Here is a 16,530-nt window from a genome sequence, read left to right on the forward strand (position 1 = left end):
TTAAATAACTTATGTGTGTTGACTGAGGTAGAATGTTTACCATCAATGTGAGACTGTTAGGCTGGAGCTTGGTAAATCATGGAGGAACATATTAATAATGAACGCTAAAGTATAAACTGTATAAAAGAAGATATTGATGTAAGCTAAAAGAATGATTAGGCCTGTTAGCTATTCACTGAAAGTCAGCAGACTGTGTTACAGTCAGATTTAATCCCCTGCAAAATAAGACTAGTTTCACTTAAGGTGAAATTAGGCTTAATGGTAACAGAATGTGTTCAATTATGATATCTCTGTGTTTATGTAATCAAGGGCAATTCAAATATATATATTGTGAGATCAATAACCCAAGTATTAAGTTGTTAGACGGTGTTTGTTCTTTGACTGGAAAACAAAGGAAATATAGAGCTGGCTGTGAAGCCAACCTCCTTTCACATTCAAACTTAGTAGGCCTGGGATTGGAGGAAAACATCTGATGATGTCACTTTGGTGACGTCACGCAGAGACTCCAGGCTTTTGGATATAAGAGGGGGTGTGGGACGGTGTGAGGACACTCTGAAACGAAACCACCAAGGAACCACACCCACCTCTTCACACAGGAGACGACTATGCGGAAGCAGAGGAGCAGAACACACAAAAAACATTTTGGAGGGAGAACAGACCTATACCTTTGTTCATCAGCCAGAGAACAAAGACAACTCAACAACTACAATTCAACAAGCTACTTTCTTAGTCTAGTTGGGATCGCAGACGGCATAGTGTCTAGTGATCACAACTATAGAGTTCTTTATTTTAATTGAAACAGATCATTTTTGTATGATTTTGTGGATTTTAATAAACCACTACTTTTGAAATAACTACCTTCTCCTCCATTTCTCCTGCTGTGCCGCCGCTGGTCGTCAAACAAAGACCTCCCGGTCTTTGTTAAAAGTATTTTCCAGGGCTTTTAAGGTTTTGAACACAACGCAGAGCAGATTAGATATTAGGTTCTGATTATATCAGAACAACTGTGACTCGCCGTGACCAAACCCGATTTGATCCGCAAAGGGGGAGGTGCTCTGAAATGAAGAAAATGTCTTGCTGTTTAGAAAATCCTAAAAATCGATATCTTGATTTTTTTTACATATTTGAATTGTCATTGATGTGTTCCCTTATTTGCCCTTAGTTGCAAACTTAAATACAACTTGTAAATGAGGTAATTATTGTTATAATAGTTCCACAAATTTTCTTCCAAGTGAGGAGAAAAAACTACACGCGCGGGCTGTGGGGCCTGTCCACAGGGGTTAAGTACTGTACTTAATAGGTGTTAACACACAGACGTCATTAGCTTTAGAATAACACACTATTAATACACTATCTTAATGTTATAAGTTCAGATGATTTATAAGCAACGTAACGCAGTGTCTAAAAAAAAGATTAAAAAAAAGAGGCCTTTACGGCCTTTATAAAACGTGTGTTTTAACTTAATTAAAAACCATTAAAACACAGTTCGAATTTTATGAGCGAACGAATTTCGGTAGGGTGCATTTTTTCCAACCTAATGGCTAAAAGTAAATTAATTTAATACGGAAACGGAGTGATAAAAAATGGCTTTTTCATCGGCGTTTTCATTATTGTGGGGGCCCTGATGTAAACTGCGCTGCGGCGCGATGAGGGCGCGTTAACCCTTTCACTGCCACACTACAGAAGCTTAGTAATGCTTCGCCTCAACTCCGTTTCTGGTAGAACTAGTGAGCGAATCTTTAATATTTTTTTTTGATTCATATTCAGAGGTAATTCGTCGAGATATTTATAATTGGTATTTAGCCAAAATAAATATTAGAAATATGGTGAAAAAAACTATTTATCCGTTTTTTTATCCGTCACTACCACACTACAGAAGGTTAACCTTTCACTACCACACTACAGAAGGTTAACCTAGTTGTTGTGTCTTTCACTACCACACTACATGTATTTACATCTAAATGCTTATTGGTCAGGCGGTGACGTCATTAAGTTGATGCCATTGATCGGTGAGTATTAAACAGAGAGCAGGGCAGTGCATGTTTGCCAGTCACCATGGAACCCAGTCAGCAACCCACAGCGAGGGCACTTGCCGAGGCATTAAACCGGTTTGCTCACTTCGGAGCACACTGTGTTGAAGACGAACGCGCTTTAGGAACATTCATCACGGATTTCTTTCCGCAGAAGAAAAATCCAAAAAGAAACTCAGATTCTGGTTCAGAAGAAGAAGACAGTTGTGACGAGTTAGAGGCAGATGATGATGATGGTGACAACACTATTGAAGACGAGGCAGAGCCAGAAAATGATGGTGATGGTGGTGATGGTGACAAAACTAACGGATTTGAAGACGAGGCAGAGCCAGAATCTGATGATGGTGACAACACACCTAACGGATTTGGAGACAAGGTAGAACACGTAATGTGCGTTGTGGAAGTTGAATCTGACGAGAACCACGAACGCCAAATGGAAAGACTTTTGCGATTTACTTGTAAATGCGTCCAGGTTGATAAAGAAAATGACATTCTTAATCGGCGGTCATGTATCACAAAATTGGACCGTGATGAAGTTTACACAAGGCGTTTTGAGATAGCGGCTCTCGAAGAGGATCATAAAGACTTGATTATTATGGCGCAGCTCCAGGCTTTTGGTCGAAAGTCAGAATGGACTATCGGAAATAAATCGTTTTCCAAAAAAAGACAACGTGCTTACACAAACTATTTCTTCGGGGCGATACAAATCTGCCGTGAAGCTTTCCTCTTCATCCACGGGTAAGTTATTATTATTGTCTATTTAAAACTAATATAGTACATCATGCCTATTTTTTTTTAAATGATAATAAAATCTTGAAACTTGATTAGTCTTGTTTATTATCAGGGTCCCCCATTTTATTAAAACTAATTATAGTACATTATAGTAGAGTATAGTAGCATAGTATAGTATAAAGTACCGGTACTTGACAGGTACCGGTACTTGTGATGATGATGATGATTGATGATGATGATCTAACTATCTCTCTCTGTCTCCACAATCATGTAGACTGGGTGTGGTACAGACAGGTACCGGTACTTGTGATGATGATGATGATTGATGATGATGATCTAACTATCTCTCTCTGTCTCCACAATCATGTAGACTGGGTGTGGTACAGACAGGTACCGGTACTTGTGATGATGATGATTGATGATGATGATGATCTAACTTCTCTGTCTCTGTCTCCACAATCATGTAGACTGGGTGTGGTACAGACAGGTACCGGTACTTGTGATGATGATGATCTAACTATCTCTCTCTCTGTCTCCCCCCCCCCCCCTCTTCTCTCCCAAGAATAGGTAAGGATCGCTTGATTGCAATAAGCAAACACATGTCAGAAAATGGCATGTGTCTTCGCACAAAAAAGCGATCACCACACAACAACAAGCATTGCATAAAATATGAAGATATCGAAAAAGTAGTTCAATTTGTGTTGAATTATGCAGAAGATCATGCTGTTCACCTCCCTGGACGCCAGGCACACCAAAAGAACTTTACCGGTCAGCTGTTACCATCTTGCGTCACGAAGGCATCTGTGTGGCGTTTATATACCAAGGCAATGCCAGTTGGTAGGTGTAAGCAAATCTTTGTCAAAGAAATAGGTCAAATAGGTCTTTGTCAAATAAAAACAAAGCTTGAAAATGAATGACATTGTGCTAACATGTGTTCTTATTAATCTTTCAGACCAGCGAGCAGTGGGCCTGTCCACATTTAAGTCCCTCTGGAGGCAATTACTGAGTCATATCAGAGCAATCAAACCAATGTCTGATCTTTGCTGGGTGTGTCAGAAGAACAATTATCTGGTTAGTGAACATCACAGTGTTATGAACTTTGAACTGCAACTTCTGTATGAAAAGTGTTATACAAATACAGTTTATTATTATTAATATTAATCATCATTTACTTAACTTTTTTTTTTCAGATTTTCAAAAGTGCCAATCTGCCAGAGGCTGAGAAGTCTGCAAAGCTGAAGCAGCAGGAACAACATCTGGCGCATGTAACCTCAGAGCGGGCTGCCTACAAGGGCATGCTTAAAGCCGCCAAGGAGATCGGTGATGGTCTTTCTCTGGGTGGTCATGTGCCACCGGCAAGCAAGCCCTTGACAATGCATTACAGTTTCGACTACGCTCAAAAGGTGACTACATACCAAGCCCTCTTTCACAACATCATGTTATAATTGTTATAACTACTGCATTGCTCCCTTTTTTTTCTTTCTAAAATCCTTATTCATTTATTGCAGGTGCACTACCCATCAGACCCCCTTCAACCAGGGCCCATGTACTTCTTGGCTCCACGCAAGTGCAGCATATTCGGTGTTTGCTGTGAGGCGATTCCACGGCAAGTCAACTATTTGGTGGATGAGGGGATGGAGTCCAGCAAAGGTAGCAACGCCGTCATAAGCTACCTGCACCACTTCTTCAAAGACCATGGTCTTGGGGAGACAGATGTTGACCTTCACTGTGACAACTGCAGTGGCCAAAACAAGAACAAGTACATGTTGTGGTACTTAGCGTGGCGAGCGCTACATGGTCTTCACCATCGTGTCAATCTCCACCTGCTGATTGTAGGCCACACAAAGTTTTCCCCGGACAGTTTCTTTGGGCTTCTCAAGCAGCGTTTCAGAAAGACCAAGGTGAACACTCTTGATGAGATTGCAGCAGTCGTAAGGGACAGCTCAGTGGCTGGAATCAACATACCACAGCTAGTGGGAAAGGAAGATGGCACTGTAATCGTGCAGTCCTACAACTGGCAGGAACATCTGGGGCCTTACTTCAAGCCACTGCCACAGATCAAGCAGTACCAGCACTTTAGGTGGGTGTGGTCACTGTGTGTTGTGTATTTACTGTAATTAATTATTCACACTTTAGTGCAAAGAATGTCATTGGTAAATGATACAAATGCATTGATATTGTTATGTGCCCTGTACTAACGTTTCACTTTATTATTGCAGCTTTGATTCCAAGGAACCTGGTGTGGTTGTGGCAAAGATGTCTATTGATGGCGCTGAAACCAGATTCCAGCTGCTCCGTGACGTCCGTGTCCTGCCGCCTATAGATGGACTTCCTGTGCTGCCACCACCGGGACTGGACTCTGCAAGACAACACTATCTGTTCCACAAGATCAGAGAGTTCTGTGATGAGGAAGCCCAGGACGTAACATGCCCGGCACCACCAGCCAAAATATCCAGCGGCGGTTCAAAAAGACCACGGTGATCATCTGGAGAGGCCATCAGAACATTGAACATTGACTTTAGCATGTCTATTTTTATCTCGTGTTATTTTAAATGCTAATAAAATCTTGAAACTTGATTTTGTCTCTTGTTTATTATCAGGGTCCCTTTCACTACCACACTACAGAAGGTTAACCCTTTCACTACCACACTACAGAAGGTTAACCTTTCACTACCACACTACAGAAGGTTAACCTTTCACTACCACACTACAGAAGGTTAACCCTTTCACTACCACACTACAGAAGGTTAACCTTTCACTACCAGACTACAGAAGGTTAACATTGACTTTAGCATGTCTATTTTTATCTCGTGTTATTTTAAATGCTAATAAAATCTTGAAACTTGATTTTGTCTCTTGTTTATTATCAGGGTCCCTTTCACTACCACACTACAGAAGGTTAACCCTTTCACTACCACACTACAGAAGGTTAACCTTTCACTACCACACTACAGAAGGTTAACCTTTCACTACCACACTACAGAAGGTTAACCCTTTCACTACCACACTACAGAAGGTTAACCTTTCACTACCAGACTACAGAAGGTTAACCTAGTTGTTGTGTCTTTCACTACCACACTACATGTATTTACATCTAAATGCTTCTGGAGAGGCCATCAGAACATTGAACATTGACTTTAGCATGTCTATTTTTATCTCGTGTTATTTTAAATGCTAATAAAATCTTGAAACTTGATTAAGTTTCTTGTTTATTATCAGGGTCCCTTTCACTACCACTACCAGTCACCAGACTCATTTTAATAACAAAGAGCCTCAGACTGGAAAGCTGCCAGGTGTTAATTGCCCTAGAGAGAGGGGGGCCATGGATTACAATGACTTCTGGGTAGTGTTGTAGTTGTTTCACTATTGTCACTGAATAGCCTGCTCGTCTCTTGAAGGCTATTATCTCTGAATACGTTTTGTGATAATCACCATGAATCATAGGAAGTAGCTTGCAAAGTATCCCACCAAAATGTTCAAGTGATGGCTTATTTTGAAGGTATGAATCTGTACTTTCATAATATGTAAAAAAAAAAAAAATGAAGATCCCTCAACATGACCCTGAAGTCCATACCTGGGCACATTACTAGCCCAGAAAAGTACTACACTATAATATAGAATATAGATATAGCTCTACAAACAAGGTGACGCACTCCTATCTTTAAAGCGTGGCATAGCTACAACAGGACCTGGCTAATCCCTGGCAGTCGATGACTTAACAGAGATCCTAAAAGAAAATATATAGGCGGTCAGGTGGCGTAGCGGAGATTGCGCTCGTCACCAATGCAAGAGGCTGCGGTCTCGACTCCCGGAGTCAGCATTGCCTTGGCTTGGGCTGATCGCTATACTAACTCGTTTGGCTGGGTTAGGGGGAGGGAAGCCGTAGGTGGGAAACTGGCGTTGTGGACAGTGATGCCTACAGGTCAGGTCTGGGCACTTGCTCAGCGGAGGCAGGACTTGAGGAAGGCAGCGTGACCTCCCATGCATTACACTTGACCAATGAGAGCCCTCGCTGCCAGGTGAGAAGAGAGCCACTGGCTGTCGCCGCACGTGTCGGAGGAAGCGTGCAGATACTTCAGGGTTCCCTTGTACCGACTAGTAGGAGAACATGCGCACAACAACCAGGTATGGGGAGGGGGGAATTGGCACAACGACTAAATTGGGACAGGGAGAAAACAGAGAAAAATCGGAGAAAGAGAGATACAAAAAAAATAAAATAATAATAATATATACATTTGAGGGGGAAGAAACTGTACATTAGGGTTGGGTGGGTGGGTGGATGGGGGGGGGGGGTTGTTTGGACATTTGAGGTGCTTTGGTACCATGAGGTGCAAGCATAGTCGTAGTACCCTTGAATGAGTTCTCCTGTTAGAGTCTTCAGGGTATTCTTGCTTACCAGAGAGGAGATCCGGTACAAGAATCTTGTTCGTTGGTTGACTTTTTTGATTACATTGGTTGTCATTTTGTCACAGCCTCTAGGATGTAGCCCAGTATGTAATTTCATCTTTCCTTGTGACAATATTGTCACCCACTGTAACAGAGAAGCCGTTGGCCTTGCTGAGTTTGTTATTTGATCCAAAGAGAATGGACTTTGTTTTACCCAGGTGTAATGATAGTTTGTTATCAGCGAGCCAGGTGCAGATTCTGACAAGTTCAGAGCTGAGGGCTTTTTCAACCTGCAACATGTCCCTGTCAGAGACCAGCAGGGCTGAGTCATCCGCGAACAGGAACAAGTTGCAGTCACAAGCTGATGACATTCATTAATTTTTTCCATGACTTTCGAGATGGATGTAAGAATAGAAACAAACCTGGGTCTAATTTGCTGCCTTTTTTGTGCAGGGGGGTCACTCTCGCAATTTTGAAGTCTTTGGGGACGTATCCCTGTTTTATGGAGAGTTTTATTATGAGGGTGATGACTGGGGTGATGGCGGCTGCTGAGTCTCTGAGGAATTTGGAGGGGATATTGTCATGGCCAGTGGCCTTGTTAGGTTGAAGGGCGCTCAGTTTTTTGAGCACCTCATCTGTTGTTACCATTTTGAGTTTGAAGTTGTCTTTGCAGACCCCTAGGTTTTTGTAGAAGGCTAGGATGTGTTCTACCCCAAAATGCCCTGAGTGGGAGGGTAGTTTATTAACCAGTGTTGTGGCTATGTTTGTAAAGAAAATGTTTAAGTAATTGGCCACCTCCAGCTTGTCTGTGATGAGGGTGTTTTTCTCACATTGATGTTTGAAAATCTGTTTTTTAGTTTTTTACTGCAGCCTAGTTGGTTGTTGAGTAATTTCCAAAGTTCACAGGGTTTGTTTTTGTTTTCCTCAGTTTTGTCATTGATGACATTTCTTTTTGCCGATTTGATCATGGCGTTTACATCGTTTCTTAGTCTGTTTCTTTGTTGTTTGAGTTCAACCATGTGGGCTTGGAGGTCACTGCTCGAGCTTTTGGCAAGCTTTGACTGACTTTTATGAAGTTCAGAGCATTTTTTGTCTCTGGTTTTCATAGCGGTCAGTTTGTCTGAGTTCATCCATGGCTCAGTGCGGTTTTTAACCCTGGTGGATCTTAGGGGGGCCATGTTGTTTAGTATGGTTGAGAATTTGGTTTTGAATCCAAGCCATGTTTCTTCAACTAGTGTACCACTGAGCTCATCTGACCAGTCTAGGCTCTCCAGTTCTTGGTTAAAGGCCTCACTAGAGTAGGTTTTGAGGTTCCTAGATGTGACTGTTTTGTGTTTTAGCTTTTTGCGAGTACAGAATATCATATAATACTAGATAATGACAGAGGTTTAATTTTAAAATAAATTATTCCTTGATTGGAAAATGTGAATTTAATTTCTGTCTCCTCTGTTAAACCTGAACAAATCTACCCTTGCTGCTCATAACGCCTGTGTGACGTAAAGATGGAGCAGACAAATGAACAGAATCCCCAGAGAGGACCTGTGTGTCGACGCACGCTGCATATTTCATGAGCCGACCATCTATAGAGTGTAAGACAAGCCAAGCAAAAAGAGCTTCTATAGCGTGGCTATAACACAGTGATAACAGAGCTATCCAGAGCACACGCTAGTTCTTTAAATATTAACACTTGTAAAGGGGGTCAGAATGGTAGACAGTAGTAACCCTACTTAAAGGAACACAAGTCTTTTTGACATGTGGGTTCCAAGTCATTCTTCATAAAGGACCAGACCAAGGCGCCACCAAAAAGCTTCAATGCAGTGGCCCACCCGATCTCCAATCTACCAAAGTCAGCCTATGTCACCCCACTTCTCAGAGAGCTGCACTGGCTTCCCATTTGCTGCACAAATCTGCTTCAAGGTTCTTGACCTGGCATACCATGCAGCGAGAGGAACGGCTCCCTCCTACCTCCGGTCAATGGTCTCTAACTAGTAACTACACACCCTCAAGATCCCGACACTCTGCATCTTCTGGTCGCCTGAGACCCACTCCTATTCAAGCTCCTGGGGGGTCATCAAAAACGAAGCAGGTTATTTTCTGTCCTCGCTCTACGATGGTGGAACTTAGTCAGATAACTGACTAAATGTAAATGTACACGTAAATACCAGTCTTTTTGACATGTGGGTTCCAAGTCACTCTTCTTAAAGGAACACGCCAACTTTTTGGGAAATTTGCTTATTTGCCATCTACCCTGGAGTTAGACAAGCAGATACATACCATTTTCTTCTCTGTGCATGCATTAGGCTTAGGGAACAGCTGCACCGTTAGCCTAGCTTAGCGTCATTCACTGGAAGTAGGTGTGCCAGTGTAGCCTAATTCCCAACAGTCACCCCCAATACACTCCAAATACAACTCCAAAACGTTCCTGTAAACATGTTGTGACCCGTGTATTTACCACGTTAAATTTCTTCTTTTTTTTATTAGACATTTTCGTTTTCTAAGCAGATATTATGCTCTGAACAATTTTTTGCCGTACACTGCTGCCTGGGCGCAGTGATTTCATAACCTCAAAAGCCCTGTTGTTTTTTGAAAAACAGGGCTTTTGAGGTGGCCAATGAGCTGTGGTGTTATGCCATATGGTAAAACATGTCATGAATTATCACGAGACAGACAGATAGCTAGTAGGACTACACTCTTTTTTACACACACACGCACGCACGCGCACGCACACACACACACACACACACACGCCTACACACACACACACACACACACACACACTGGGAAACGAACCCGGGACGACCGCTTCGTGACTCAGCGCGCTATATGGTGTGCTACTGGAGCGCCCCGACTTTGTTTACATTTGACAGCTTATGTACAGAGTTTGAACTGTTGTTGTGAAAATGATGTCTATCCTCCTGGATATCAACAGAATCAAGCCATGTCAGATATCCAATCTGCTTCTGTGGAGAGCTACTCTGGTTACCCTGATTGGCCCATCAGTCAGTCTGTCAGTCGTCGGTAGGTGTAAATGATATCAGCTAAGTAGTCCACAAACAAGCAATGAAAATAGTTTCCTACAATTTAGTTAATGTCAGTGGTTCAAAAACATCCACAGCAACTGTGACAATTTATTTAAAGCACCATTTTCCCATAGGCACATACAGTACAGTAGAAGAAACATGGCTCTTAAAATATTAAGTCCTCTAATAATTCTGTTAATTATGTACTTTTTTATCATAACGGTTTATTTTTAAATGTCACCCAGAGCTGTAACTTGATGAAGTTCACTAGTACCAGCAGGCAGCATTTTACATTTACATTTAGTAATTTAGCTGACGCTTTTATCCAAAGCGACTTACAGTACAAGTCACTAAACAGCGTCAAACTTGAGTGCTACAGACTTGAGTGCATATAAAAAAAAAATGGTATACCTGTTCATCTTGTGTTCAAATGTATATGTGGTATTTCATTCTAAATCAATAAACTATTCTATCTATCTATCTATCTATCTATCTATCTATCTATCTATCTATCTATCTATCTATCTATCTATCTATCTATCTATCTATCTATCTATCTATCTATCTATCTATCTATCTATCTATCTATCTATCTATCTATTAGCATAGTAGGTAATAATAGGTAAGGTAGATTCCTTAGTAAAAGATAGTACAATGGTTAGTATTTGTATATATTTTTTATTATTTCAGATATTGATTGAAGAAGTGTGTTTTTAGTCTACGACAGAAAATTGGGTGGGTTTTGGCTGTCCTGACTGTGGTGGTAAGCGAGGACTGAGAATAGCCGGCTTCTCTTTGATGACCCCCTCGGAGCTCGGATTGGAGTAGGTCTGAGGCGGCCAGAAGATATACAGCGGAGAGGTCTTGAGGGTGTGTAGTTAGAGACCATTGACCAAAGGTAGGCGGGAGCCGTTCCCTTTGCTGCACGGTATGCCAGGTCAAGGACCTTGAAGCGGATTCGTGCAGCGATAGGAAAGCTAGTGTAGAAATGGGGTAACATGGGCTGACTTTGGTAGGTTGGAGATCAGGTGGGCCGCTGCGTTCTGTATGAGTTGAAGTGGCTTGGTGGCGGTAGTCAGTAGACCAGCTAGCAGTGCATTGCAGTAGTTGAGGCGAGACATGACTGTTGATTGCAGCAGTTGGCTTCTTTTGTCAGGAAGGGGCGGATCCTTCTGACGTTGCTCAGGAAGAATCTGCAGGTTCTGGTTGTTTTGCAGCAATGTGAGTGGAGAAGTTCAGTCAAGGACTACACCTCGGTTCTTGGCGGTTGGGGATGAAGCCACAACTACATTCCTCACTGTGATCAAAAGGAGGATTTGGCGGCAGGTGAAGTAAGTACGTTTTTTTTTTAAGATTTTATTTATAGCATTTTCAGCTTTTTTGGTCAACGCAGGATCTTTTGGCCACGCAGGACCGACAGAGGAGAGAGGGTGAAACGGGAGGAGAAGAGAGGAAGACATGCGGCATATGGCCACCGGGTCGGGGAATCGAACCCGGGGCGACCGCTTCGCGACTCAGCACGCTATGTGGTGTGCTACTGGAGCGCCCCAAAGTAACTGTTTTTCTTAGGTTCAGTTTGAGGTGGTTGGTCGTCATCCAGGAAAATGTCGGACAGGCAGGCCGAGATCCGCTCAGAGTCTTGGATATCTGACCATCTATCTAGCAGCTGGTGAAGGTACCTAGTACGAACAGACAGCATCTAACTATCAGCTGGTGAAGGTGACTAGTAGGGCAGACAGCATCTAACTATCAGCTGGTGAAGGTGACTAGTAGAGCAGACAGCATCTAACTATCAGCTGTGAGACATGTGCTACATGTTGGATTAGCCAGATGACCCTGATTATTTACTGAACATGCCTCTCAGTGCCTCTGTATATCAGCATATGCGCCGCCGCTGGGTGAGCGACTTGAAATGTGCGTGTTGAAATGAACGGGCGGCCATCCTTCCTCCAGGTTATAGTACCACCATGGCTAGTACAGACTAGTCAATGTTAAACTCCCATAGCGACTGATCACACTGGCCCCATGACTTTGTTTAAATATTTTTTAATTATTATCTTTATTGGCGGTTTACAGCTTTTTCTGGCCACGCAGGACCGATAGAGGAGAGAGGGAGAACGGGAGGAGAGGTAGGGAAGACATGCGGCAAATTGTTGCCGGGACTGGGAAACGAACCCGGGACGACCGCTTCGTGACTTTGTTTACATTTGACAGCTTAACACTTTAATCGCCGATGACGAGTTTAGACGTCATTCCTAGCCATGCTCATTCTGCCGAAGACGCCGTAACTCGTCTTAGATGTCAATATTTCCAAAATCTGTCATCGAAATCATATTTCCTTTCCGGAGCCCTGATATGTACTGGTGAGCTCCACTCAACTGTCTAACGGTTCGAGAGCGCCATCTGGTGGCCGATCGGAGGGAGGGGCGCGCCAAACAGGAAGTGCCCATCCATATGTGCTCCGGGCACTCGCGATCGGTAGCCGGACTCCATCTCAACACACTGGATGATCAATCGCTCGCCCTAACTCAATAAACAACGTTATTTGGACGTATATAGTATTATACAACCTGGAAATGGTTCATCAGGATCAACATCCCATAATCGAAAACGGTCTACTCCACGCTGATCGTCCAACGGCGCGAGGAACATACGGTAAGATTCAGCGTTATTTTCGAATGTATTCCATATAAACTGCTATGATGAACATATGACCCACTCTGGATGAATCATCTAACGCTGCCCACGGAATTATAAACGATCCCCCGCCCATCCGGTCATCATCAGATCATACGTAGATCATTCTAGAAGTACGTCCAGTTGAAATTTTTCATCTCGCGCCGATCGCTACCAAACTGTATTTCATCATCAATATAATGCATTTGGAGCTATAAATCACGTTCTGAAGAAAGCTGCAGAAAACGATAAAAACATACTTAAACTTTAGACCATATTTTAGTATGAATATGTGAATGAAAACGTTTAACGTTGCTACACCCTGAACAATACATATAGGACATTGAATGGGCCATAATAATGGCAATGTAGCAATAGAATTTAAAAAGTTATAGCCCTGCAAAGAAGGGGAACTTCTCCATAGACAAATAGAGCTGGCGAGGGATGGTAAATTATGAATTTAACCCATGGCGATCAAAGTGTTAATGTACATCTCCTTTCAATGAACAGAAGGCCACGCATACTGAGAGTTGGCTGTGCTCAGAGAAAAACGTCAATAACAAATCAAATGATACATCTGAAGCTGAAAAAATAATTACACTCCTGACATTATCATTCTTCTAAAATATCTTTCTGACTGAATTAATCAAGAATCAAGAATCAAGAGGTTTATGTGTCACATACATACCAGGGCATACAGTGAAATGCGGGTGGTCTTGCCCGCATTGATTGTGCAAAATACAATAATAAAATAGGCATCGAAAAAATAAAATAGATAAGACACAAGATATGCATGGTAAAAAAAGACATGCTAGGTTCCTGAGAAACTGGTTCTTATATACACTACTATGCAATATAGCAAAGTGTGTGTCTCTGTGTGCTCATGTGTATTTGTGAGTGGAGAGTTCAGTGTTCAGTGTTCTGATGGCCTGGGGGAAGAAGCTGAGTCGGAGTCTCTCTGTTCTTGCAGCGTGTGACCGTAGGCGGCTAGGCGCATCATTGTACTGGATTTCTAACTGGTGACTTACATAGAAAATCATGTTAAAGTTGTTATTTACAAAACACAACTTAACATAGAACTTAACAAGGAACTTAAAGGGACATTTCACTTTAGGAGAACAAGTTTCAGCAGTCTTACCTCTATGTAAAGTAATCTACAAGTGAGCTAGCGATCACTGCTGTCCCTGTCGTCTGCTGTCAACACCACCATTCCTCCCAGGTGTCAGGCTCATCATTCACTTCCATTCATTTTGGCGACCAAGTCTAAATATCATACTTCTAAAGTATAAATAAACTACAAACAAACGGTCACAGTGGTCACTAGCTTACTTGTAGACACACTTAAAGGGGAGCACCATCCAAATAAATATGTAATCTTTATGGTCAAGGAAAGTTCAATCAATATTTGTGAACAGAAATACAGCCAAAAGTCTGTGAAAGTAAAACTCTAAATTGTGATGTCATCAATTATTCAAAGTCTGGAGCTGCTTGTAACAGTCACAAATGTGCCTACTATATTTTTGTGTTATTATTTTGGTGCAGTACCATGTTTTGGTCACTAAGTTGTTTGTACTTGATGTAGCAACAGGTTTAATTTGATTTAAGCCAGTGACTTCTTCACGTCTAGTCTACCTGCCGTCTGGCACAATGTTAACGCCGTCAAACGAGGGCAAATGCGCTGCGACGTCCGGGCCGTCGGAACGTTAAGAAGATTTTTTTATAATAAATGGGTGTACTGTGTATGAAATCCCAACAGCGACACTGTCTGATTAGGAATTTGCTAAACTAAGCTATCCTGGTGTAATTATTTAATGCTAATGGTAATCTGGTTTGCAAACCACTGTAGTAGACCAGCGAGACCAAGTTCAAGAGGAGCGTTCCAGTCTGCCCCAGTCAGACATATGTGTGTCATGTGACATGGGAACCCTATACCTGCTGTGATGCAGACGGCCTATGACAAACATGGTTTATATGGTAACAGTGTCGGTACATGGAGACGACAACTACTCAACTCAGTTTCTTCTCAACGAGTCGATTAACAATAGAATTCTTTCAACAGAATGCATTTGTCCTCCATGTTGGAAGAAACAATGATATGATATAATGTATATCAACAAACATTTAACAAATTGGTGTCTTATTAATTAATTAATTTGTCCTATTAAAGGAATACGAGTAAATTAATCATATTAAAGGAATATGAGTCAATTAGTCATTTTAGAGTACATTAATCCTATTGAAGGAACTAAGCATATTTCAGGGGAAGTTGACATTTGCAGAGACTGTAATTAGTTAACAAAACATATTTTACTAAACACATAATTTTAAGAATTATCTTAACATCTTATACAACTGTTGGGACCCTGTTTTTTAGGGCTGTTTGTTTGTCTACTTTAAAATATACCTTAGAATATTTTCACCTCTGACTCTCCCAAAACTTTTCAGAAGAATTCCGTTACTATGGGGACATCTTTGGCCCCAGTTATTTTATAATTTAGAATGTTTAGAATGTTTATGAAAAGCACTCATTTAGGTTACTCTTATCCAGCTTGCACATGTACAAGACCCCTCCGCTCTACATCTTCTGGCCGCCTCAGACCCACTCCTATCTGAGCCCCGGGGGTATATTTTAAAGTAAACAAACAAACAGCCCTAAAAAACAGGCTGCCTATTCTCGGTCCTTGCTCCACAATAGTGGAACGAACTTCCCACCACAGTTAGGACAGACGAAACCCGACCAATCTTTTGCCGTCGACTAAAGACACACTTCTTCAATCAATATATGAAATGAAAAAAATAAATAAAAAGAACCTTCTCACTGTCCTCTACTATCATGCACTCTTCCTAATATACTAACATGTCTCTACTACTATGCACTCAACACTACAGCACTCAAGTTTCAACACTGTTTGATGAACATTGTTAAGAGGGAGTTGTACCCTTCCTGCTGACTTGTCGTACAGAAGTCGCTTTGGATAAATTACAAAATGTAAATGTAAAATGTAAATGTACATGTATGAGCTCACATTTAGAATAAGAGTGAAGTGGTCCTATTATAGGATTACGAGACTGCATGTAAACATACTGTAGGCCTACTGTATAGGTTACTCTTGTCCGGCTTGCATGTATAACAGACACCTGCCGCACCACAGCTGTCCTCTGACCGGCCTCCAACCACCAGCCCTACGCTTACCAGCACAACGTGACCACGAAAGTCAATACCACGGTCTTAACCACCATGCCCCCCAAAGAGGATCCAGTTCAGGTAGTGAAGCTGGGTATTTAACGTAGGAGTGAGTTTACACCAAGGTGCTACTACTGCCAGGTCTCAACGTCATTCCACATGTAACCGTATTAATACTATGGTTGGGTACCCAATGCGGTACTTTTAAGGGTACCGACCGAAATTACGCTGGTACTACAGAGTAACGATTCACGTTAGATCAATTGGTGGCACATTTCGGTCCCTTGATAGCTGATAGATTAAGACCCTCCCAGTTAGAAAATAAACCGAATCCCAATGACACCAGCGTGGACCTTTTTTAGAAGCTATGACATCTAGCTATTCAGCCCTGCGTCCGACAGCCCTGTGACAACTCCTCTCGCGAGTCGCACTGTTTCTATGTGCAGTGAAAACTCTGCGAGCAACGGGTCCAATGATCTAACATGCATGTTTTGTATCCTCA

The 16,530-nt window shown here is 42.0% G+C and overlaps 1 protein-coding gene across 1 annotated transcript in view; it reads left to right on the top strand.

Annotated features, from left to right (window-relative positions):
* Nucleotides 1-3,480: 3,480 nt before the first annotated feature.
* The window catches only part of LOC311226553 (uncharacterized protein), a gene marked incomplete at its 3' end in the record, with an annotated part of 133,542 nt that continues 120,492 nt past the window's right edge, over nt 3,481-16,530 (top strand). The window contains exons 1-4 of the mRNA XM_084311973.1: nt 3,481-3,599; nt 3,715-3,833; nt 3,953-4,165; nt 4,271-4,533. Of these exons, the coding sequence (XP_084168099.1) occupies nt 3,590-3,599; nt 3,715-3,833; nt 3,953-4,165; nt 4,271-4,533 (605 nt within the window). The 5' untranslated portion in view covers nt 3,481-3,589. The remainder of the gene's footprint in view (nt 3,600-3,714; nt 3,834-3,952; nt 4,166-4,270; nt 4,534-16,530) is intronic.

The sequence above is a fragment of the Notolepis coatsorum genome, assembly GCF_963971535.1.
Source record: "Notolepis coatsorum genome assembly, chromosome: 4".
Lineage (NCBI taxonomy): Eukaryota > Metazoa > Chordata > Actinopteri > Aulopiformes > Paralepididae > Notolepis > Notolepis coatsorum.